This window comes from Scyliorhinus torazame, chromosome 9 (assembly GCF_047496885.1).
Source record: "Scyliorhinus torazame isolate Kashiwa2021f chromosome 9, sScyTor2.1, whole genome shotgun sequence".
Taxonomy (NCBI): Eukaryota; Metazoa; Chordata; class Chondrichthyes; order Carcharhiniformes; family Scyliorhinidae; genus Scyliorhinus; species Scyliorhinus torazame.
In genome coordinates this window covers 6,710,172-6,736,564 of record NC_092715.1, presented here as the reverse complement: position 1 = coordinate 6,736,564, position 26,393 = coordinate 6,710,172, and the positions used below count along the sequence as shown (strand labels likewise).

Here is a 26,393-nt window from a genome sequence, read left to right as displayed (position 1 = left end):
AGAGAGACAGATTCACACAGCGAGTGGTTAGGATCCGGAATGTTCTGTCTGAGAGTGTGGTGGAGACAGATTCACACAGCGAGTGGTTAGGATCCGGAATGTTCTGTCTGAGAGTGAGAGAGACAGATTCACACAGCGAGTGGTTAGGATCCGGAATGTTCTGTCTGAGAGTGAGAGAGACTGATTCACACAGCGAGTGGTTAGGATCCGGAATGTTCTGTCTGAGAGTGAGAGAGACAGATTCAACTGAAGGTTTTAAAGAGAATTGGAATGTTACCTGAATAAATATATGTTCAGTGCGAAGAGGAAAGGTGTATAACATTGGGTGATTTGCAATGGCCTAGCACGTAAACAATGAGACAAATACAAAGAACAAAGAAAAGTACAGCACAGGAACAGGCCCTTCAGCCCTCCAAGCCTGCGCGACCATGCTGCCCGACTAAACTACAATCTTCTACACTTTGTAGAAGGAACTTTAGTTGGCGGATTAGTTGCCTTAATACCCTGTATTCCTTCTTAACCGGCTGCTTGACTCTATTTCATGGCAATGGGCACTTGGCAAAGCATGATGGATATATTAGCTTTATTTCAGTCAAGACGTTCCGCATGTAATAGGCAGAAGGTCAGACTATGTAAACAAGTGCACAGCTGCACATTTTGCTGAGAGTAGACGATTATTATTGTTCTTAGGCTGGGAATTCAAGGCCTGTTGTTTAACGCTGCTCGCTTTTCTGTGTCTGGGCTCATCAAAGGAATGCCTCGGTTTTTCTAAATATTGCTTATTAACCCATATAAAGTACTGCTATACTCTTGTAGCTGGGGACAATTACAAGGACGGTGGTCACTCTAACTCCCTCCACGAACTTCGTGTTATAATAAAAGACCTTTGCGAAACCTCAAAGTTTTGGCTAGTTTTTTCCACAACACACTTCCTGGGTCCGTATCCCTCTATTCCCATCCTATTCATGTATTTGTCAAGATGCCCCTTAAATGTCACTATCGTCCCTGCTTCCACCACCTCCTCCGGTAGCGAGTTCCAGGCACCCACTACCCTCTGTGTAAAAAAACTTGCCTCGTACATCTCCTCTAAACCTTGCCCCTCTCACCTTAAACCTATGCCCCCTAGTAATTGACCCCTCTACCCCGGGGAAAAGCCTCTGACTATCCACTCTGTTTATGCCCCTTATAATTTTGTATACCTCTATCAGGTCGCCCCTCAACCTCCTTCGTTCCAGTGAGAACAAACCGAGTTTATTCAACCGCTCCTTCTGGCCTCCTGCTCTGCTGGAATGATTCAAATGTGATAAATTCTCAAACATAATGATGTCAGGAGGACCAGTTAGACAATGATTGAGTTATTTAATGCTGATTTATATGTGGATTTATTTCTGTGAATTAATTACATCCACATTCAGCACAAGCCTGTCTTCCAATTGGAAAAGGTATCAGGTTTTGACAATTCTTCTGCGACCAATTCCGGTATCATCTGTGGGAGTGTTTGAAGATGTTTCCACCGAGAGTTCCGGGGAGCTACTTGCAATCGCTTCACTTTCCACTGGCTTCCTCTGCAGAATGGCCTTGAAATCCTGCAGGAAGAACACAAACATTCAGTAAACAAACACATCTGGAATCTGTGTGTGTGCGGAAACAAACACATCTGGAATCTGTGTGTGAGAGCGGAAATAGGTGGTGGGGTTTCGAAAAACTCTGCTGGTTGGAGTCACACCTCGCACAAAGGAAGGTTGTGGAAGTTGTGGTGGTTAGGAAGAGATAAGCCAGGATTGGCACAACATCGAGGGCCGAAGGGCCTGTGTTCTATCTCAGTTCCAGTACATCGTAGCCTCACCCTTTCTCACTCTGTTATCTTCCCGGCTCCGTTCTCACTCTCGCTCTTCCTCATGCTCATATAATAGTCACAGAGTCCTAGATGTTTACAACATGGAAACAGGCCCTTCGGCCCAGCTTGCTCATGCTGCCCAGTTTCTATCACTAAACTAGTCCCACTTGCCCACATTTCGCCCATATCCCTCTATACCCACCCTGTCCATGTAACTGTCTGCTTTTTTTTTTTTTATAAATGTTTTATTGAAATTTTTTTCCCAAACAACAATTTTTCCCCTCTTACAAAGCAAACGCAACAATAACAATACAGAAATTTTAAACAATACACAAGTAACAAAACCCCTTTATCTTTGACCTAAACTAACCCCCCCCCCCCCCTCCCCCTGGGTTGCTGCTGTCATGATATTCAAACACACACATCATGATGGACACACTAACAGGCAAATCAGAGTACACAACACCACAACCAATCACAGACAAGAACACCAACCACATAAAAAGCACGAGCACGACACCTGGAGGTCAGTAGGTCTGGGGAGAAGGAAGCATGAAAGAGCTGTTGAAACACCACAAGCAGGGAGCCCCCCACGTGCAGAGTGCAAAGACCAAGTTGTAAATAGTGAGTTTAAATAAACAAGCGTTGTACCATATGCAACTGTGTTGGCTCTTCTGTGTGTTAGAACACCCAACACCACATGGTACAGGAGTGGATCGATACCTGCCTACCAACCTGCCATTCTGGACATGGACCACACCGGCAAACCGCAGCCGATGCAAGTCACGGGGAACCTAGGCACCAACTGGAAGCTCTACAGGCAGCGATTTGACCTGTACATCCGTGCCACCGAAAAACAGAATGTCTCGGATGATTCGAAGATTGCAATGCTCCTCTTCTACGCAGGCCCCCACCCAAATGATGTCTTTAATTCACTGGTGTTCGAGGAAGGCGAAAACCAGGCCAAATATGACACGGTCATCCTCAAAATGGACCAGCACTTTCAAACTGAAGTAAACGAAACTTTCGAAAGATACATCTTTCAGCAACGCCTGCAAGGTAAGGAGGAGCTTTTTCAACCCTTTTTGACGCACCTCCGGATTCTAGCGCAGTCCTGCGGTTACGGCACCACCACAGAGTCCATGATCAGGGACCAGATTGTTTTTGGCGTTGCCTCCAGTGGCCTACGCCAGCAGCTTCTTAAAATAAAGAGCCTCACCTTAGCGTCTGCTGTGGAAGCCTGTGTCCTCCATGAAAATGCGACCTGCCGTTTTGCCCGATTTCAGGCGTCCGAGTTGGCACGGAGGGGGTCCCCAGCCGTCGAATCGGCAAGCCAGGCCGCCCACGACGTTGAACGCATCCAGGCCGTCGATTTCTTCCCGCCCCACGGCCCGGACGACAGCGGCCGCTTCCCGCGCTTTTCGCGGTCTCCCGCGCAGGTGCGCGCCAAGAATAACGGCCACAACGAGGGACGCACTGCGCAGGCGCGCCCACCGCAAGATCGCACTGCGCATGCGCAGTGGCGCAACGAACGCCGTGACGTCATGACGTGCAGCAAGTGTGGAGGTCTACACTTAAAAGGGCAATGTCCTGCAAAATACCAACAGTGCAACAGATGTGCCATGATAGGCCACTACGCAGCCCGCTGTCGTGCGGCTCAACCCATGGATCCGGCGCATCCTCGACAACCTCGCACACGAGTCAGGACCGTCCAGCCCACGCATCAAGACTTCCAGTTAAGTGATGCAGATGACCAGGATGACTTCAGAGTTGCCGTCATTGATGTCAACAAGGTCAATGCCATCAATCCAGACGATGAGTGGTGTGCCACCCTGACGGTCAACCGATCGCGCGTCGCCTTCCGTCTGGACACCGGCGCATCCGCCAACCTGATTGCTTACTCTGCAGTCCAGGCCATGAAGGTCAAACCACTCATCACACCATCCCGGCTTAAGATGGTTGACTATAACGGGAACGTTATCCCGTCCGCAGGATCTTGCCAGCTACAGGTGACTCACAAGGGGTACACGGCCACACTCCCCTTCGAAGTTGTGGGCTCATCAAAGGACTCGTTACTGGGCGCACAAGCGTGTAAGGTCCTTCACCTGGTACAGCGCATCATGTCTCTCTCTCCAGATGAGATATCCGACTTCCCGGATGCTGAGTTCCACGCGAATCTCCATTCCCTCCTCGCTCACAACCAGGAGGTTTTTGAAGGCATGGGGACATTGCCACACACGTACAAGATTCGACTCAGACCGGACGCCATCCCTGTCGTTCACGCACCTCGCAGGGTTCCTGCGCCTCTCAAAGACCGCCTCAAGGCACAACTGCAGATTCTTCAGGACCAAGGGGTCCTATCCAAGGTCACGGAGCCCACGCCATGGGTCAGCTCCATGGTCTGTGTAAAGAAGCCCTCTGGCGAGCTCCGTATATGTATAGATCCAAAAGATCTGAACAACAACATCATGCGGGAACACTATCCCATCCCAAAACGAGAAGACCTCACCAGCGAGATGGCGCGAGCCAACATATTCACTAAATTGGATGCGTCCAAAGGATTCTGGCAGATCCAACTGGACCCGGCCAGCCGAAGACTATGCACATTCAACACCCCTTTTGGCAGATTCTGCTACAACCGGATGCCATTCGGCATCATTTCGGCATCTGAAGTATTCCACCGCATTATGGAGCAGATGATGGAAGGCATCGAAGGGGTACGTGTATATGTGGACGATATCATCATTTGGTCCACCACTCCGCAGGAACACATGCATCGTCTTCGACGTGTCTTCACCCGCATACGGCAAAATGGCCTGCGTCTCAACCGTGCGAAGTGTGCTTTCGGCCAGACGGAGCTGAAATTCCTCGGGGACCACATCTCAAGGTCCGGGGTCCGTCCCGATGCAGACAAGGTTAGCGCCATCACAGCCATGCCACGACCGGCTGACAAGAAGGCTGTCTTAAGATTCCTGGGCATGGTCAACTTCCTTGGGAAGTTCATTCCCAACCTGGCTTCTCATACAACAAACATGCGCCATCTCGTAAAAAAATCGACGGAATTCAACTGGCACCAGTCGCATCAGCAGGAATGGGAGGAGCTCAAGCACAAACTGGTCACGGCACCAGTGCTGGCCTTCTTTGACGCGACTCGCCCTACAAAGATCTCAACAGACGCCAGCCAATCTGGTATTGGAGCGGTACTCCTGCAAAAAGACAGCACGTCATCATGGGCCCCGGTTGCGTATGCCTCACGAGCCATGACCCCTACCGAACAGCGCTACGCGCAAATCGAAAAAGAATGCCTGGGCTTGTTAACTGGACTGGACAAGTTCCACGACTATGTGTATGGCCTGCCACGATTCACGGTCGAAACTGACCACCGCCCCCTGGTCAACATCATTAACAAAGACCTGAACGACATGACTCCTCGCCTCCAGCGCATCTTACTCAAACTCAGGAGGTACGATTTTGAACTGATCTACACTCCGGGGAAGGAACTCATAGTGGCGGACACTCTTTCCCGAGCAGTGAGCACACCACCAGATGCGGAGGGGTTCGTGCGTCAAATTGAGGCACACGTGACTCTGACAGCAGCAAATATGCCAGCTGATGATCCTTGTCTGGCCCACATACGCGCAGAGACGGCGACTGACCCTCTGCTGCAGCGAGTGATGCGCCACATGACGGAAGGGTGGCTAAAAGGGCAGTGCCCCCAGTTTTACAATGTGCGAGATGATCTCACCAATATAGACGGGGTCCTTATGAAATCGCATAGGATCGTCATTCCACACAGTGTGCGCCAGATGATTCTTCGTCAACTACACGAAGGCCACCTGGGTGTCGAAAAATGCAGACGAAGGGCCCGGGCGGCGGTATATTGGCCGGGTATTAATGAAGACATAGCCAACATGGTGCTCAACTGCACAACCTGTCAGAGGTTTCAGCCGGCGCAACCTCCGGAAACACTTCTACCACACGAGATGGTGACGTCCCCCTGGGCGAAGGTGGGTGTTGACCTATTTCACGCGCTCGGCAGAGATTACATTGTTATTATAGACTACTTCTCAAACTACCCGGAAGTCATGCCTCTCCATGATCTGACGTCGTCCGCAGTCATTGGGGCCTGCAAGGAAACGTTTGCTCGCCATGGCATTCCAAGGACTGTCATGTCAGACAATGGACCTTGTTTTGCCAGCCGTGAATGGTCGTCCTTTGCCGCAGCATATGGTTTCACTCATGTGACATCCAGCCCTCTGCATCCACAATCGAACGGGAAGGCTGAAAAGGGTGTCCACATCGCAAAGCGGCTCCTGTGCAAGGCGGCTGATGCCGGATCGGACTTTAACCTTGCCTTGCTGGCCTATCGATCGGCCCCGTTATCCACGGGCCTCTCGCCAGCGCAGCTACTAATGGGTCGCTCCCTCAGGACGACGGTACCTTCCGTCCTGGCACCGACAACAGACCATGAGGCGGTTCTTCGGGACATGCAACTGCAGCGTGATCGCCAGAAAGGTCGGTACGACACACGAGCGACGGACCTGCCCCCCCTGTCCTCCGGAGACAAAGTACGCGTCCATCAACCGTATGGTGGCTGGTCAGCACCGGCCGAAGTCCTCCGACAAGTGGCTCCCCGCTCGTTCCTGGTTCGCATGCCGGATGGTTCCGTGCGTCGCCGCAATCGGCGCGCCCTTCGCCGACTTCCACGTTCACAGCCACACAACACGCCAGATCCTCAACAGGCTTCCGAGGATGACTTTGTGGAGCTGCCGCACATCACGCCCTTTCCATCGCCACCCATGGCCATGCCTGCACAGCAGCCGGTGGTTCTTGATCCACCCTTAAGGCGGTCAACCCGAATTCGTCGCAAACCCATTAGAATGGACTTATAATACAGTTCATATGTTTAATAAGTTGGACAATTTTACATGATAACCTGTTGTTGTTTATCGTTCCAGATGTCGTCTGACTGGACAACTGTTCAAAATTTTTTTTCTTCTTCTCTCGTTCGAATTTCTGTTATGTTATGGTACAACTGGATTCATGTGACGCACTCGACATCGCCCCATGTACATAGTTCCGTCATAGACACATGCTGCACACGACACACACACACTCTTAGATGCACTCACGTCACGATCATATTTATTACCACGTAGGCACATATCTTTGTAAAAAGGGGGGATGTCATGATATTCAAACACACACATCATGATGGACACACTAACAGGCAAATCAGAGTACACAACACCACAACCAATCACAGACAAGAACACCAACCACATAAAAAGCACGAGCACGACACCTGGAGGTCAGTAGGTCTGGGGAGAAGGAAGCATGAAAGAGCTGTTGAAACACCACAAGCAGGGAGCCCCCCACGTGCAGAGTGCAAAGACCAAGTTGTAAATAGTGAGTTTAAATAAACAAGCGTTGTACCATATGCAACTGTGTTGGCTCTTCTGTGTGTTAGAACACCCAACACCACAGCTGCTGCTGGTCATCTGTCTTCCCTCTAACGTTCCCCTAGGTAGTCGAGAAATGGCTGCCACCGCCTGGTGAACCCTTGAGCCGATCCTCTCAGGGCAAACTTTATCTGCTCCAGTTTAATGAACCCCACCATATCATTTACCCAGGCCTCCAGTCCGGGGGGTTTTGCCTCCTTCCACATGAGTAGGATCCTGCGCCGGGCTACTAGGGACGCAAAGGCCACAACGTCGGCCTCTTTCGCCTCCTGCACTCCCGGCTCTTCCGCAACTCCAAATAGAGCTAACCCCCAGCCTGGTTTGACCCGGGCCTTCACCACCCGCGAAATCACTCCCGTCACTCCCTTCCAATACCCTTCCAGTGCCGGGCATGCCCAAAACATATGTGCGTGGTTTGCCGGGCTCCCGCCACACCTCCCACATTTGTCCTCCACTCCAAAGAACCTGCTCAATCTTGCTCCCGTTATGTGTGCTCTATGTAGCACCTTAAATTGAATCAGGCTAAGCCTGGCGCATGAGGAAGAGGAATTTACCCTGCTTAGGGCATCAGCCCACATACCCTCCTCTATCTCCTCCCCTAGTTCTTCTTCCCACTTTCCTTTTAGTTCGCCCACCGACTCCTCCCCCTCTTCCCTCATCTCTCGGTAAATCTCTGACACCTTGCCCTCTCCGACCCACACCCCTGAAAGCACCCTGTCCTGTATCCCCTGTGTCGGGAGCAACGGAAATTCCCTCACCTGTTGTCTAGTAAATGCCCTCACCTGCATATATCTCAAGAAATTTCCCCGGGGCAACTTATACTTTTCCTCCAATGCTCCCAAGCTCGCAAAAGTCCCATCTATAAATAAATCTCCCACCCTCCTAATTCCCAACTGGAACCAGCTCTGAAATCCTCCATCCATTCTTCCTGGGGCGAACCTATGGTTGTTCCTGATTGGGGACCCCACCAGGGCTCCCCGCACCCCTCTCTGTCGCCTCCACTGTCCCCAGATATTCAATGTTGCCGCCACCACCGGGTTCGTGGTAAACTTTTTAGGTGAGATCGGTAGCGGCGCCGTCACCAGCGCCTCTAAACTCGTCCCTTTACAGGACTTTCTCTCCAGTCTTTCCCACGCCGCTCCCTCACCCTCCATCATCCATTTACGTATCATTGCCACATTGGCGGCCCAATAGTAATCGCCCAAGTTCGGTAGTGCCAATCCTCCTCTGTCCCTACTACGCTGAAGGAACCCCCTCCTTACTCTCGGAACTTTCCCTGCCCACACGAAGCTCGTGATGCTCCTGTCTATTTTATTAAAAAAGGTCTTAGTGATTAGTATAGGGAGACATTGAAATACAAATAAGAACCTCGGGAGGACCATCATCTTAATTGCTTGCACCCTGCCCGCCAGCGATAGAGGCTGCATGTCCCACCTCTTGAAGTCCTCCTCTATTTGTTCTACCAACCGTGTCAGATTAAGTCTGTGCAAAGTTCCCCAGCTCCTAGCGATCTGAATCCCCAGGTATCGGAAGTTTCTTTCCACTTTCCTTAGAGGCAAGCCTTCTATCTCTCTACTCTGGTCCCCTGGATGTATCACAAATAATTCACTCTTCCCCATGTTTAGCCTATACCCCGAGAAATCCCCGAACCCCCTCAAAATTCGCATAACCTCTATCATTCCCCCCGCTGGGTCCGACACGTATAACAATAGGTCATCCGCATATAACGAGACTCGGTGTTCTTCTCCCCCTCTAATCACCCCTCTCCATTTCCTGGAGTCTCTCAACGCCATGGCCAGAGGTTCAATTGCCAACGCGAACAACAATGGAGACAGCGGGCATCCCTGTCTTGTTCCCCTATATAGTCGGAAATACTCCGATCTATGTCGACCTGTAACTACGCTTGCCGTTGGAGCCCCATAAAGAAGTCTAACCCAGCTAATAAACCCGTTCCCAAACCCAAACCTCCTTAACACTTCCCATAAATACTCCCACTCCACCCTATCAAATGCCTTCTCTGCGTCCATTGCCGCCATTATCTCTGCCTCCCCCTCCAGTGGGGGCATCATTATCACCCCTAATAGTCGTCGCACGTTAACATTCAGTTGTCTCCCTTTTACGAACCCTGTCTGGTCTTCGTGCACCACCCCCGGGACACAGTCCTCTATCCTCGATGCCAGTACCTTTGCCAACAATTTGGCGTCCACGTTCAACAATGAAATGGGTCTATAGGACCCGCACTGCAACGGATCTTTATCCCTCTTCAAAATTAATGATATCGTCGCCTCCGACATCGTCGGGGGTAGAGTCCCTCCTTTCCTGGCCTCATTGAACGTCCTCACCATCAATGGGGCCAACAAGTCCACATATTTTCTGTAATACTCCACCGGGAACCCGTCTGGTCCTGGGGCCTTCCCTGCTTGCATGCGTCCCAGTCCCTTAATAACCTCGTCCACCCCAATCGGTGCCCCCAGGCCTACCACCCCCTGCTCCTCCACTTTCGGGAACCTCAATTGGTCCAGGAACTGCCGCATCCCCTCCTCTCCCTCTGGGGGTTGAGACCTATACAGTTCCTCATAGAAGGTCTTGAACACCTCATTTATCTTTCCTGCCCTTCGCACCGTGTCTCCCCTTTCGTCTCTAATTCCTCCTATCTCCCTCGCTGCTGCCCTCTTTCGCAATTGATGAGCCAACAGGCGACTCGCCTTTTCCCCATATTCATACCTCCTCCCCTGTGCCTTCCTCCACAGTACCTCCGCCTTTCTGGTGGTCAGAAGGTCAAATTCCGTCTGGAGTCGTCTCCTCTCCCTGTACAATTCCTCCTCCGGGGTCTCTGCAAATTCCCTATCCACCCTTAAAATCTCCCCCAGTAATCTTTCCCTTTCCTTGGCCTCTGTTTTCCTTTTGTGGGCCCCAATGGAGATCAGCTCTCCTCTGACCACCGCTTTTAGTGCTTCCCATACCACTCCCACAGGGACCTCGCCGTCGTCATTGACCTCCAGATATCTCTCAATACACCCCCGCACTCTTGCACACACTCCCTCATCCGCCATCAGTCCCACATCTAATCGCCAGAGTGTTCTCTGCTCCCTTTCCTCTCCTAATTCCAGGTCCACCCAATGTGGGGCATGATCCGAAACCGCTATGGCTGAGTATTCAGCTTCTTCCACCCTAGAGATCAACGACCTTCCTAAAACAAAAAAATCTATCCGGGAGTACACTTTATGGACATGGGAGAAGAAGGAAAACTCCCTAGCCCTAGGTCTAAGAAATCGCCATGGATCCACTCCCCCCATTTGGTCCATAAACCCCTTAAGTACCTTGGCCGCTGCCGGCCTTCTTCCGGTCCTTGAGCTGGATCTATCTCGCCCCGGGTCCAGCACCGTATTAAAGTCCCCTCCTAAAATCAAGTTTCCTACCTCCAGGTCCGGTATACGCCCCAGCATCCGTCTCATAAATCCCGCATCGTCCCAGTTTGGGGCATACACGTTAACCAACACGACCTCCATTCCCTCCAGCCTGCCACTCACCATTACATATCTACCTCCGCTATCTGCTACGATGTTCTTTGCTTCAAATGCGACCTGTTTCCCCACCAAAATGGCCACCCCTCTATTCTTTGCGTCCAGTCCTGAGTGGAACACCTGTCCCACCCATCCTTTCCTTAGCCCAACTTGGTCCGCCACCTTTAGGTGCGTCTCTTGGAGCATAACCACGTCTGCCCTTAGTCCTTTCAAATGCGCGAGCACTCTGGCCCTTTTTATCGGTCCGTTCAGGCCTCTCACGTTCCACGTGATCAGCCTCACTAGGGGGCTACCTGCCCCCCTCCCGTGTCGACTAGCCATTACCTTCTCTAGGCCAATCCCATATCCCGCCTCCGCGCTCCCGCTCGCTCCCCCAGCGTCGCACACCATCCCCGCCCACCCACTCTTTAGCCATTTCCTTTTGGATTTCCGCAGCAGCAACCCAGTTGTCCCCCCCCCTCCCCGCTAGATCTCTTTCTAGCATGATTGCTCCCCCCATATTACTTCCGTAAGTCAGCTGACTTCAACTGACCCCGGCTACTCCTGCTCACTCCTCGACCCCCCCCATGTGGGGAACTCCCATCCGCCTTGCGCCTGTCTTCCCGCCTTATTCTTTCTGGTGCGGGAACATCCCTTTACCTGACCCGCCTCTTATGGCGCAGCTCCCTTTCCCCTCCCCCTCCCCTTCCCCATTCTCCAACTATGTCCCGTCTTTCCCCCCTCACCGGCGCCCACATTTCCCCAATGTCTCCCCCCTTCCCTGTTTACTTCTCAATTAACTTCCACCGTAACATTAACAATAACATTTCCTGCAGCATCAGTCCCTCAGTTCCGATCCAATTTCTCTTCTTTGATGAAGGTCCATGCTTCCTCCGCCGTCTCGAAATAATGGTGTCTCTCCTGATACGTGACCCATAGTCTTGCCGGCTGCAGCATCCCGAACTTCACCTTCCTTTTATGCAACACCTCTTTGGCTCGGTTGAAGCTCGCCCTCCTTCTCGCCACCTCCGCACTCCAATCCTGGTACACCCGTACCACCGCATTCTCCCATCTGCTACTCCGCACCTTTTTAGCCCATCTCAGGACCTCTTCTCTATCCTTAAGGCGGTAAAATCGCACGATTATCGCCCTGGGTGGTTCTCCCGCTTTTGGTCTTCTCGCCGGAATCCGATTAGCCCACTCCACCTCCAAGGGGCCCGTAGGGGCCTCAGCACCCATCAGTGAGCTCAGCATCGTACTTGCGTACGCTCCACAGTCCACTCCTTCCACACCCTCAGGGAGACCCAGTATCCGAAGGTTCTTCCTTCACGCTCCATTTTCAAGGGCCTCAATCCTGTCAGTACACTTTTTATGAAGTGCCTCGTGCGTCTGTGTCTTAACCGCCAGGCCCAGGATCTCGTCCTCAATATCTGTCACCTTCTGCTCCACCACGCGGAGCTCTGTCTCCTGGGTCTTTAATGTCTCCTTGAGCCCCTCAATTGCCTGTAGCAACGGGGTCAGCACCTCCCTCTTCAGCAGCTCCACGCACCGTCTCACAATTTCATGCTCAGGCCCCCATGTCGCCTGCGCTTTCTCCGCCGCCATCTTGTGCTTCTCTCTTTCTGACCCTTTGGTCGACGATTCCTCGCGCTGCAGCCGCCGCCGCCGGTTTTTTCCTCCTTCGTTTGGGGGGGACTCCCTTCTCACACACCCCACACCGGGTTGCGTCGTCGAAAAATTCCCCGTTGCTAGGCATCACCGCAACCGGAAGTCCCTTCAGTGGCCTTGATGAGGTCTTTTCACAGTTGTTCCCTCTGCTGCTAGAATTCACCTTTGATACAGGCCCTCAGGTCAGCTTGCAGCTTTAAGCTTGCCCTTCCCCCGCCTGCATGCTGGAAGAGGCCCTGTTTATCCTGCAGTTGCAGCCAAATCTTTTACTGTTTCTGCGTGTGTCTGGCAACCAAGAGACATACCCTTCCTGGGGGACACTGTCGGGGGAATATTGCCGCCTTCTTCCCACACCGGGAAATGTCAAACAAATGCCGTGGGGGCCCTGTAAAAGAGCCCAAAAGTCCGTTCCAAGCAGGAGCTGCCGAATATGCGACCTAGCTCTGCATAGCCGCACCCGGAAGTCGTAACTGTCTGCTTTTTAAAGGAAAAAATCTACCACTGCCTCTGGCAGCTCGTTCCAGATGCTCACCACCCTCTGCGTGAAGAAATTTCCCCTCTGGTCTCTTTTGTATCTCTCCCCTCTCACCTTAAACCTCTGGTTCTAGACTCCTCTACCTTTGGGAAAAGATGTTGACTATCTACCTTATCTCTGTCCCCCATTATTTTATAGACTTCTATAAGATCACCCCTAAGCCTCCTACGCTCCAGGGAAAATAGTCCCAGCCTATCCAGCCTCTCCTTATAACTCAGACCATCAAGTCCTGGTAGCATCCTCGTAAATCTCTTCTGCACTCTTTCTAGTTTAACAATATCCTTCCTATAATAGGGTGACCAGAACTGCACACAGTATTCCATGTGTGGCCGTACCAATGTCTTGTACAACTTCAACAAGACGTCCCAACTCCTGTATTCAATATTCTGACCAATAAAACCTAGCATGCTGAATGCCTTCTTCACCGCCCTGTCCACCTGCGACTCCACCTTCAAGGAGCTATGAGCCTGTACCCCTAGATCTCTTTGTTCTGTAACTCTCCCCAACTCCTTACCATTAACTGAGTCGGTCCTGCCCTGATTTAATCGACCAAAATGCATCACCTCACATTTATACAAATTAAACTCCATCTGCCATTCATCGGCCCACTGGCCCAATTGGTCAAGATCCTGTTGCAATCCTAGATAACCTTCTTCACTATCCACTGTGCCACCAATCTTGGTGTCATCTGCAAACGTACTAACCATGCCTTCTACCTTCTCATCCAAATAATTAATATATATAACAAATAACAGTGGACCCAGCCCCGATTCCTGAGGCACACCGCTGGTCACAGGCTTCCCCATCACAACCACCCTTTGGCTTCGGTCGCCAAGCCAATTTTGTATCCAATTGGCTACCTCGCCCTGGATTCCGAGAGATTTAACCTTTTGCAACAACCTTCCATGTGGTACCTTGTCAAAGGCCTTGCTAAATTCCATGTAGACAACGTCGACTGCACTGCCTTCATCTACCCAGGGCCTGATGGGATCTACCCCAGAATACTGAAGGAGCTGGAGAGGAAATTGCTGAGGCCTTAACAGAAATCTTTGGATCCTCGCTGTCTTCAGGGGATGTCCCGGAGGACTGGAGAATAGCCAATGTTGTTCCTCTGTTTAAGAAGGGTAGCAAGGATAATCCCGGGAACTACAGGCCGGTGAGCCTTACTTCAGTGGTAGGGAAATTACTGGAGAGAATTCTTAGAGACAGGATCTACTCCCATTTGGAAGCAAATGGACGTATTAGTGAGAGGCAGCACGGTTTTGTGAAGGGGAGGTCGTGTCTCACTAACTTGATAGAGTTTTTCGAGGAGGTCACTAAGATGATTGATGCAGGTAGGGCAGTAGATGTTGTCTATATGGACTTCAGTAAGGCCTTTGACAAGGTCCCTCATGGTAGACTAGTACAAAAGGTGAAGTCACACGGGATCAGGGGTGAACTGGCAAGGTGGATACAGAACTGGCTAGGCCATAGAAGGCAGAGGGTAGCAATGGAGGGATGCTTTTCTAATTGGAGGGCTGTGACCAGTGGTGTTCCACAGGGATCAGTGCTGGGACCTTTGCTCTTTGTAGTATATATAAATGATTTGGAGGAAAATGTAACTGGTCTGATTAGTAAGTTTGCAGACGACACAAAGGTTGGTGGAATTGCGGATAGCGATGAGGACTGTCTGAGGATACAGAAGGATTTAGATTGTCTGGAGACTTGGGCGGAGAGATGGCAGATGGAGTTTAATCCGGACAAATGTGAGGTAATGCATTTTGGAAGGTCTAATGCAGGTAGGGAATATACAGTGAATGGTAGAACCCTCAAGAGTATTGAAAGTCAAAGAGATCTAGGAGTACAGGTCCACAGGTCATTGAAAGGGGCAACACAGGTGGAGAAGGTAGTCAAGAAGGCATACGGCATGCTTGCCTTCATTGGCCGGGGCATTGAGTATAAGAATTGGCAAGTCATGTTGCAGCTGTATAGAACCTTAGTTAGGCCACACTTGGAGTATAGTGTTCAATTCTGGTCGCCACACTACCAGAAGGATGTGGAGGCTTTAGAGAGGGTGCAGAAGAGATTTACCAGAATGTTGCCTGGTATGGAGGGCATAAGTTATGAGGAGCGATTGAATAAACTCGGTTTGTTCTCACTGGAACGAAGGAGGTTGAGGGGAGACCTGATAGAGGTCTACAAAATTATGAGGGGCATAGACAGAGTGGATAGTCAGAGGCTTTTCCCCAGGGTAGAGGGGTCAATTACTAGGGGGCATAGGTTTAAGGTGAGAGGGGCAAGGTTTAGAGTAGATGTACGAGGCAAGTTTTTTACGCAGAGGGTAGTGGGTGACTGGTCTACAGTAGACAGTCCCAGTCTACTCAACCTCTCCTGTAATCCAACCCCTTCAGCTCTGGGATTAACCTAGTGAATCCCCTCTGCACATCCTCCAGTCCCTAACGTTCGTGCCTTTCTCAACAGTGCATACTGATGAGAAATATTCATTTAGGACTTCACCCATCCCTTTTGGATCTGCACAGAGATGACCTTGTTTATCCTTAAGAGGCCCCACCCTCTCCCCAGTCACCCTTTTATCCTTTATGTATCTGTAAAAGCTCTTTGGGTTCTCCTTTGCCGTATCTGCCAACACAATCTCATGTCCCCTTTTTGCCCTCCTGATTTCTCTCTTAACTCTACTCCGACAAGCCCAATACTCTTCACGGGATCCACCTGATCCCAGCTGCTGATGCTTGTCATATACTTCCTTCTTCCTTTTGACCATGGCCTCAATATCCCGAGTCATCCAGGGTTCCCTCCTTCTCCCAGCCTTGCCCTTCACTCTAAGAGGAATGTGTTCACCCTGAACCCTAGTTAACATCTTTTTGAAAGACTCCCACTCACCAGCTGTCCCCTTGCCTGTAAACAGGCTCCAACAGTCAACTCTTGAAAGTTCCTGCATAATACCCTTGAAATTGACCTTGCCCCAAGTTAGGATTTTAACTTTTGGGCCAGAGCTATCATTCTCCATAGCTATCTTAAAACTAATGGAATTATGGTAAGAAGTCTTCCAACACCAGGTTAAAGTCCAACAGGTTTGTTTCGGATCACTAGCTTTCGGAGCACTGCTCCTTCCTCAGGTGAATGAAGAGGTAGATTCCAAGAACATATGTCGACAACGTCAAAGATGCAAGATGATATTTTGAATGCGAGCATCTGCAGGTAATTAAGTCTTTACAGATCCAGAGATGGGGTAACCCCAGGTTAAAGAGGTGTGAATTGTGTCAAGCCAGGACAGTTGGTAGGATATCGCAGGCCAGATGGTGGGGGGTGAATGTAATGCGACATGAATCCCAGGTCCCGGTTGAGGCCACACTCATGTGTGCGGGACTTGGCTATAACTAATGGAATTATGGTCCTGTTCCCAAAGTGATCCCTCACTAACACTTCTGTTCCCTGCCCTTCCTTATTCCCCAAGAGGAGGTCAAGTTTCACCCCCTCTCTAGTCGGGCCATCCACATATTGAATGAGGAATTCTTCCTGAATACACTCAACAAATTTCTCTCCATCCAAACCCCTAGTGCTATTGCTGTCCCAGTTAATGTTGGGAAAGTTAAAGTCCCCAACTATTACCACCCTGTTTTTCTTGCAGCTATCTGTAATCTCCCTAAATATCTGCTTATCGATTTCCCGCTGACTATTTGGGGACGTACATAGAAACATAGAAGCTAGGAGCAGGAGGAGGCCTTTTGGCCCTTCGAGCCTGCTCCGCCATTCATCACCATCATGGCTGATCATCCACTCAATAGCCTAATCCTGCTTTCTCCCCATAGCCTTTGATCCCATTCTCCCCAAGTGCTATATCCAGCCGCCTCTTGAATATATTCAATGTTTTAGCATCAACTACTTCCTGTGGTAATGAATTCCACAGGCTCACCACTCTTTGTGTGAAGAAATGTCTCCTTATCTCTGTCCGAAATGGTTACCCTGAATCCTCAGACTGTGACCCCTGGTTCTGGACACACCCACCATTGGTAACATCTTCCCTGCATCTACCCTGTCCAGTCCTGTTAGAATTTTATAATCTCTATGAGATCCCCCCTCATTCTTCTGAACTCCAGCGAGAACAATCCCAACCGAGTCAATCTCTCCTCACATGACAGTCCCGCCATCCCTGGAATCAGTCTGGTGAACCTTCACTTCACTCCCTCGAGAGCAAGAACATCCTTCCTCAGAGAAGGGGACCAAAACTGCCACAATACTCCAGGTGTGGCGTTTGTCAAACGCCTTCTGAAAGTCCAAATAAACCACATCGACTGGCCCCCCACTTGTCGACTGTACTGGTTACATCTTAAAGAATTCCAACACATTTGTCTGATTTTAACAACATAATTTTCCCTTCATAAATCCACGCTGACTCTGACTGATCCTGCCACTGCTTTCTAAATGTTCCGCTATAAAGTCCTTGATAATGGATTCAAGCATTTTCCCCACTGCCGATGTTAGGCTTACTGGTCTATAATTCCCTGCTTTCTCTCTACCTCCCTTTTTGAATATCGGAGTGACGTGAGCGACCCTCCAATCTGCAGGGACAGTTCCAGAGTCTATAGAATCCCGGAAGATGACCACCAATGCATCGACTATTTCCAGAGCTGCCTCCTTAAGCTCTCTGGGATGCAGATTCTCAGGCCCTGGGGATTTATCCACCTTCAATCTCATCAGTTTTCCCAGGCACCATTTCTCTACTAATGTTGATCTCCCTCAGTTCTTCCCTCTCACTAAACCTTTCATTCTCCAACATTTCTGGGATCTGATTTGTGTCCTCATTTGTGAAGACAGAACCAAAGTATGTATTCAATTGTTCAGCCATTTCTTTGTCCCTTATTATGCATTCCCCTGTTTCGGTCTGTAGTGGGCCTACATTTCTCTTTACCAATCTCTTTCTCTTCAAACCTATACAGTCCTTTCAAAGTGATCTCACCATTCTTATTTTTCAGTTCTATCCGTATAGTGGGCGAACCCTCGGATATATCCTCTCTGTACTACCGTGATACTGTCCCTAATCAAAAACGCAACTCCCCCTCCTCCTATCTCCTGGTCTATCTTTCCTATAGCATCTGTACCCTGGAACATTGAGCTGCCAGTCCTGCCTCTCCTTTCGCCATGTTTCGGTAATAGCTGTAATATCCCAGTCCCATGTACCTCTCCAAGCCCTGAGTTCACCTGCCTTGCCCGTTAGGCCTCTTGCATTGAAATAAATGCAGTACAATCTGTTTCTCTGCCTTCCACGTTTCTCCTTACAGACTTTTGTTTCTATCCTCTCTTTACTACCCTCTGACCGCCTGCATTGGTTCCCACCCCCCTGCCACATTAGTTTAAACCCTCCCCAAAAGTAAAGTTGCCATAGTCAGATGGCCGTAGGCTGCTTTCCCCTTTGAGGGAGAAAGCTGACTGGTGGTGATTTAACCTGAGGGTCACCACACCTCAGGCGAGGGGTAAGGTTGAGAAGGCGGGGCCTTCCTGAATAACCTCAGCCGGTACGGGAATGGAACCCACGCTGCTGGCCTCGCTCTGCATCACGGACCAGCTGTCCAGCCAACTGAGCTAAAATGTTCCGATGTATCCTCCCGGCTCTGCTCGCAGTCGCTCGCTTTCATCCTCCCTCTTCCACAAAAGCATACATTCATCTGCATACACACACACACACACAGACACAGACACAGACACATACACACACACACACACACACACACACAGACACAGACACACAGACACACACACACAGACACACACAGACACACCCACTCACGCATACACACACAGACACGCACACATACATACACACACACAGACGCACACATACATACACACACACACAGACACACACACACAGATACACACATACACACTCACACACAGACACACACACAGACACACACATACGCACACAGACACAAACGCACACACAGACACATACGCACACAGACACAGAGCTATACACACACACAGATACACATACATACACACAGCTGTACACACACAAACAGACACACAGACACAGACACACACACACATACAGACACACACATACAGACACACACATACAGACACACACATACAGACACACACACACACAGACACACACACACACAGACACATAGACACAGACACACACATACACAGTCACACACACAGACACACAGACACACACACAGACACACACACAGACACACAGGCACACGCACACAGGCACACGCACACAGGCACACGCACACACACAGGCACAGACAGACACGCACACAGGCACACGCACACAGGCACACATACAGACACACACAGACAGACACACACAGACAGACACACACACACACACAGGCAGACACACAGACAGACACACAGACAGACACACAGACAGACACAGACACACAGACACACAGACACACACACAGACACACAGGCACACAGACAAACACACACACAAGCACATAGACACAGACACACACATACACAGACACACACACAGACACAGACACACACAGGCACACACACACAGAGACACACACAAGCACACACACAGAGACAGGCGCACACACAGACACAGACATAGACACACACACAGACACACTCACACACACAGACATAGACACACACACACACACAGACACACACACACGCACACAGACACACACACACACACACACACACACAGACACACACACACACAGACACACACACAGACAGACACACACACACACAGGCACATAGACACAGACAGACACACACACACACACACACACACACACACACAGGCACATAGACACAGACACACACACAGACACACACATAGACAGACAGACACACACACAGACACACACAGACATACACACACAGACATACACACACACAGACAGACACACAGGCAGACACACACACAGGCACATAGACACAGACACACACATACACAGACACACACAGACACAGACACACACACAGACACACACACAGACACACACACAGGCACATAGACACAGACACACACAGACACACAGACAGACACACAGAAAGACACACACACACAGACATACACACACAGACATACACACACAGACATACACACACACAGACACACACACAGACACACACACAGACAGACAGACAGACAGGCACACACACAGACACACTGACACACACACACAGGCACATAGACACAGACACAGACACAGACACAGACACACACACAGACACACACACAGACACACACACAGACACACACAGACACATAGACACAGACACACGCATACACAGACACATACACACACAGGCACACACATACAGACACATACAGACACACACAAGCACACACACAGACACAGGCGCGCACACACAGACACAGACATAGACACACACACACAGACACACACACAAGCACATAGACACAGACACACACATACACAGACACACACATACACAGACGCACACACAGGCACACCCACAGACACACACAGACATACACACAGGCACACAGACAGACACACAGACACACAGACAGACACACAGACAGACACACACACAGACACACACACAGACAGACACACAGACAGACACACAGACACAGACACACAGGCACAGACACACAGGCACACACACAGACACACAGAGGCACATAGACACAGACACACACACAGACACAGACACACACACACAGGCACACACACACAGGCACACACACACAGACACACACAGACACACACACAGACACAGGTGCACACACAGACACAGGCATAGACACACACACACAGACACACACACAAGCACACACACAGACACAGACATAGACACACACACTCAGACACACTCACACACACAGACATAGACACACACACACAGACACACACACACAGACACACACACACAGACATACACACAGGCACATAGACACAGACACAGAGACAGACAGGCAGACACACACACAGACATACACACACAGGCATACACACACAGACACATACACACAGACAGACAGACACACAGACAGACAGACACACAGACAGACAGACGCCCACAGACAGGCACACACAGACAGGCACACAGACACACAGACACAGACAGACACACAGGCGCACACACAGACACAGGCGCACACACAGACACAGACACACAGACACACACACAAGCACACACACAGACACAGGCGCACACACAGACACAGACATAGACACACACACACAGACACACACACACACAGACATAGACACACACACACAGACACACACACACACACAGACACACACAGACACAGACACAGACACATACACACACACACACACACACACACACAGACACAGACACACAGACACACACACACAGACACACACAGACACACCCACTCACGCATACACACACAGACACGCACACATACATACACACACACAGACACACACACACAGATACACACATACACACTCACACACAGACACACACACAGACACACACATACGCACACAGACACAAACGCACACACAGACACATACGCACACAGACACAGAGCTATACACACACACAGATACACATACATACACACAGCTGTACACACACAAACAGACACACAGACACAGACACACACACACATACAGACACACACATACAGACACACACATACAGACACACACATACAGACACACACACACACAGACACACACACACACAGACACATAGACACAGACACACACATACACAGTCACACACACAGACACACAGACACACACACAGACACACACACAGACACACAGGCACACGCACACAGGCACACGCACACAGGCACACGCACACAGGCACACGCACACACACAGGCACAGACAGACACGCACACAGGCACACGCACACAGGCACACATACAGACACACACAGACAGACACACACAGACAGACACACACACACACACAGGCAGACACACAGACAGACACACAGACAGACAGACACAGACAGACACAGACACACAGACACACACACAGACACACAGGCACACAGACAAACACACACACAAGCACATAGACACAGACACACACATACACAGACACACACACAGACACAGACACACACAGGCACACACACACAGAGACACACACAAGCACACACACAGAGACAGGCGCACACACAGACACAGACATAGACACACACACAGACACACTCACACACACAGACATAGACACACACACACACACAGACACACACACACGCACACAGACACACACACACACACACACACACACAGACACACACACACACAGACACACACACAGACAGACACACACACACACAGGCACATAGACACAGACAGACACACACACACACACACACACACACACACACACAGGCACATAGACACAGACACACACACAGACACACACATAGACAGACAGACACACACACAGACACACACAGACATACACACACAGACATACACACACACAGACAGACACACAGACAGACACACACACAGGCACATAGACACAGACACACACATACACAGACACACACAGACACAGACACACACACAGACACACACACAGACACACACACAGGCACATAGACACAGACACACACAGACACACAGACAGACACACAGAAAGACACACACACAGACATACACACACAGACATACACACACACAGACACACACACAGACACACACACAGACAGACAGACAGACAGGCACACACACAGACACACTGACACACACACACAGGCACATAGACACAGACACAGACACAGACACACACACAGACACACACAGACACACACACAGACACACACAGACACATAGACACAGACACACGCATACACAGACACATACACACACACAGGCACACACATACAGACACATACAGACACACACAAGCACACACACAGACACAGGCGCGCACACACAGACACAGACATAGACACACACACACAGACACACACACAAGCACATAGACACAGACACACACATACACAGACACACACATACACAGACGCACACACAGGCACACCCACAGACACACACAGACATACACACAGGCACACAGACAGACACACAGACACACAGACAGACACACAGACAGACACACACACAGACACACACACAGACAGACACACAGACAGACACACAGACACAGACACACAGGCACAGACACACAGGCACACACACAGACACACAGAGGCACATAGACACAGACACACACACAGACACAGACACACACACACAGGCACACACACACAGACACACACAGACACACACACAGACACAGGTGCACACACAGACACAGGCATAGACACACACACACAGACACACACACAAGCACACACACAGACACAGACATAGACACACACACTCAGACACACTCACACACACAGACATAGACACACACACACAGACACACACACACAGACACACACACACAGACATACACACAGGCACATAGACACAGACACAGAGACAGACAGGCAGACACACACACAGACATACACACACAGGCATACACACACAGACACATACACACAGACAGACAGACACACAGACAGACAGACACACAGACAGACAGACGCCCACAGACAGGCACACACAGACAGGCACACAGACACACAGACACAGACAGACACACAGGCGCACACACAGACACAGGCGCACACACAGACACAGACACACAGACACACACACAGACACAGGCGCACACACAGACACGCACACATACATACACACACACAGACGCACACATACATACACACACACACAGACACACACACACAGATACACACATACACACTCACACACAGACACACACACAGACACACACATACGCACACAGACACAAACGCACACACAGACACATACGCACACAGACACAGAGCTATACACACACACAGATACACATACATACACACAGCTGTACACACACAAACAGACACACAGACACAGACACACACACACATACAGACACACACATACAGACACACACATACAGACACACACATACAGACACACACACACACAGACACACACACACACAGACACATAGACACAGACACACACATACACAGTCACACACACAGACACACAGACACACACACAGACACACACACAGACACACAGGCACACGCACACAGGCACACGCACACAGGCACACGCACACAGGCACACGCACACACACAGGCACAGACAGACACGCACACAGGCACACGCACACAGGCACACATACAGACACACACAGACAGACACACACAGACAGACACACACACACACACAGGCAGACACACAGACAGACACACAGACAGACACACAGACAGACACAGACACACAGACACACAGACACACACACAGACACACAGGCACACAGACAAACACACACACAAGCACATAGACACAGACACACACATACACAGACACACACACAGACACAGACACACACAGGCACACACACACAGAGACACACACAAGCACACACACAGAGACAGGCGCACACACAGACACAGACATAGACACACACACAGACACACTCACACACACAGACATAGACACACACACACACACAGACACACACACACGCACACAGACACACACACACACACACACACACACAGACACACACACACACAGACACACACACAGACAGACACACACACACACAGGCACATAGACACAGACAGACACACACACACACACACACACACACACACACACAGGCACATAGACACAGACACACACACAGACACACACATAGACAGACAGACACACACACAGACACACACAGACATACACACACAGACATACACACACACAGACAGACACACAGGCAGACACACACACAGGCACATAGACACAGACACACACATACACAGACACACACAGACACAGACACACACACAGACACACACACAGACACACACACAGGCACATAGACACAGACACACACAGACACACAGACAGACACACAGAAAGACACACACACACAGACATACACACACAGACATACACACACAGACATACACACACACAGACACACACACAGACACACACACAGACAGACAGACAGACAGGCACACACACAGACACACTGACACACACACACAGGCACATAGACACAGACACAGACACAGACACAGACACACACACAGACACACACACAGACACACACACAGACACACACAGACACATAGACACAGACACACGCATACACAGACACATACACACACAGGCACACACATACAGACACATACAGACACACACAAGCACACACACAGACACAGGCGCGCACACACAGACACAGACATAGACACACACACACAGACACACACACAAGCACATAGACACAGACACACACATACACAGACACACACATACACAGACGCACACACAGGCACACCCACAGACACACACAGACATACACACAGGCACACAGACAGACACACAGACACACAGACAGACACACAGACAGACACACACACAGACACACACACAGACAGACACACAGACAGACACACAGACACAGACACACAGGCACAGACACACAGGCACACACACAGACACACAGAGGCACATAGACACAGACACACACACAGACACAGACACACACACACAGGCACACACACACAGACACACACAGACACACACACAGACACAGGTGCACACACAGACACAGGCATAGACACACACACACAGACACACACACAAGCACACACACAGACACAGACATAGACACACACACTCAGACACACTCACACACACAGACATAGACACACACACACAGACACACACACACAGACACACACACACAGACATACACACAGGCACATAGACACAGACACAGAGACAGACAGGCAGACACACACACAGACATACACACACAGGCATACACACACAGACACATACACACAGACAGACAGACACACAGACAGACAGACACACAGACAGACAGACGCCCACAGACAGGCACACACAGACAGGCACACAGACACACAGACACAGACAGACACACAGGCGCACACACAGACACAGGCGCACACACAGACACAGACACACAGACACACACACAAGCACACACACAGACACAGGCGCACACACAGACACAGACATAGACACACACACACAGACACACACACACACAGACATAGACACACACACACAGACACACACACACACACAGACACACACAGACACAGACACAGACACATACACACACACACACACACACACACACAGACACAGACACACAGACACACACACACAGACACACACAGACACACCCACTCACGCATACACACACAGACACGCACACATACATACACACACACAGACACACACACACAGATACACACATACACACTCACACACAGACACACACACAGACACACACATACGCACACAGACACAAACG

The 26,393-nt window shown here is 50.3% G+C and overlaps 1 protein-coding gene across 3 annotated transcripts in view; it reads right to left on the bottom strand.

Annotated features, from left to right (window-relative positions):
- Positions 1-1,339: 1,339 nt before the first annotated feature.
- spef2 (sperm flagellar 2) overlaps positions 1,340-26,393 on the bottom strand; it is a 941,194-nt gene continuing 916,140 nt past the window's right edge. For all 3 annotated transcript variants that reach the window (XM_072515585.1, XM_072515587.1, XM_072515586.1), the window contains one exon: positions 1,340-1,586. In XM_072515585.1, the coding sequence (XP_072371686.1) occupies positions 1,446-1,586 (141 nt within the window). In that variant the 3' untranslated portion in view covers positions 1,340-1,445. The remainder of the gene's footprint in view (positions 1,587-26,393) is intronic.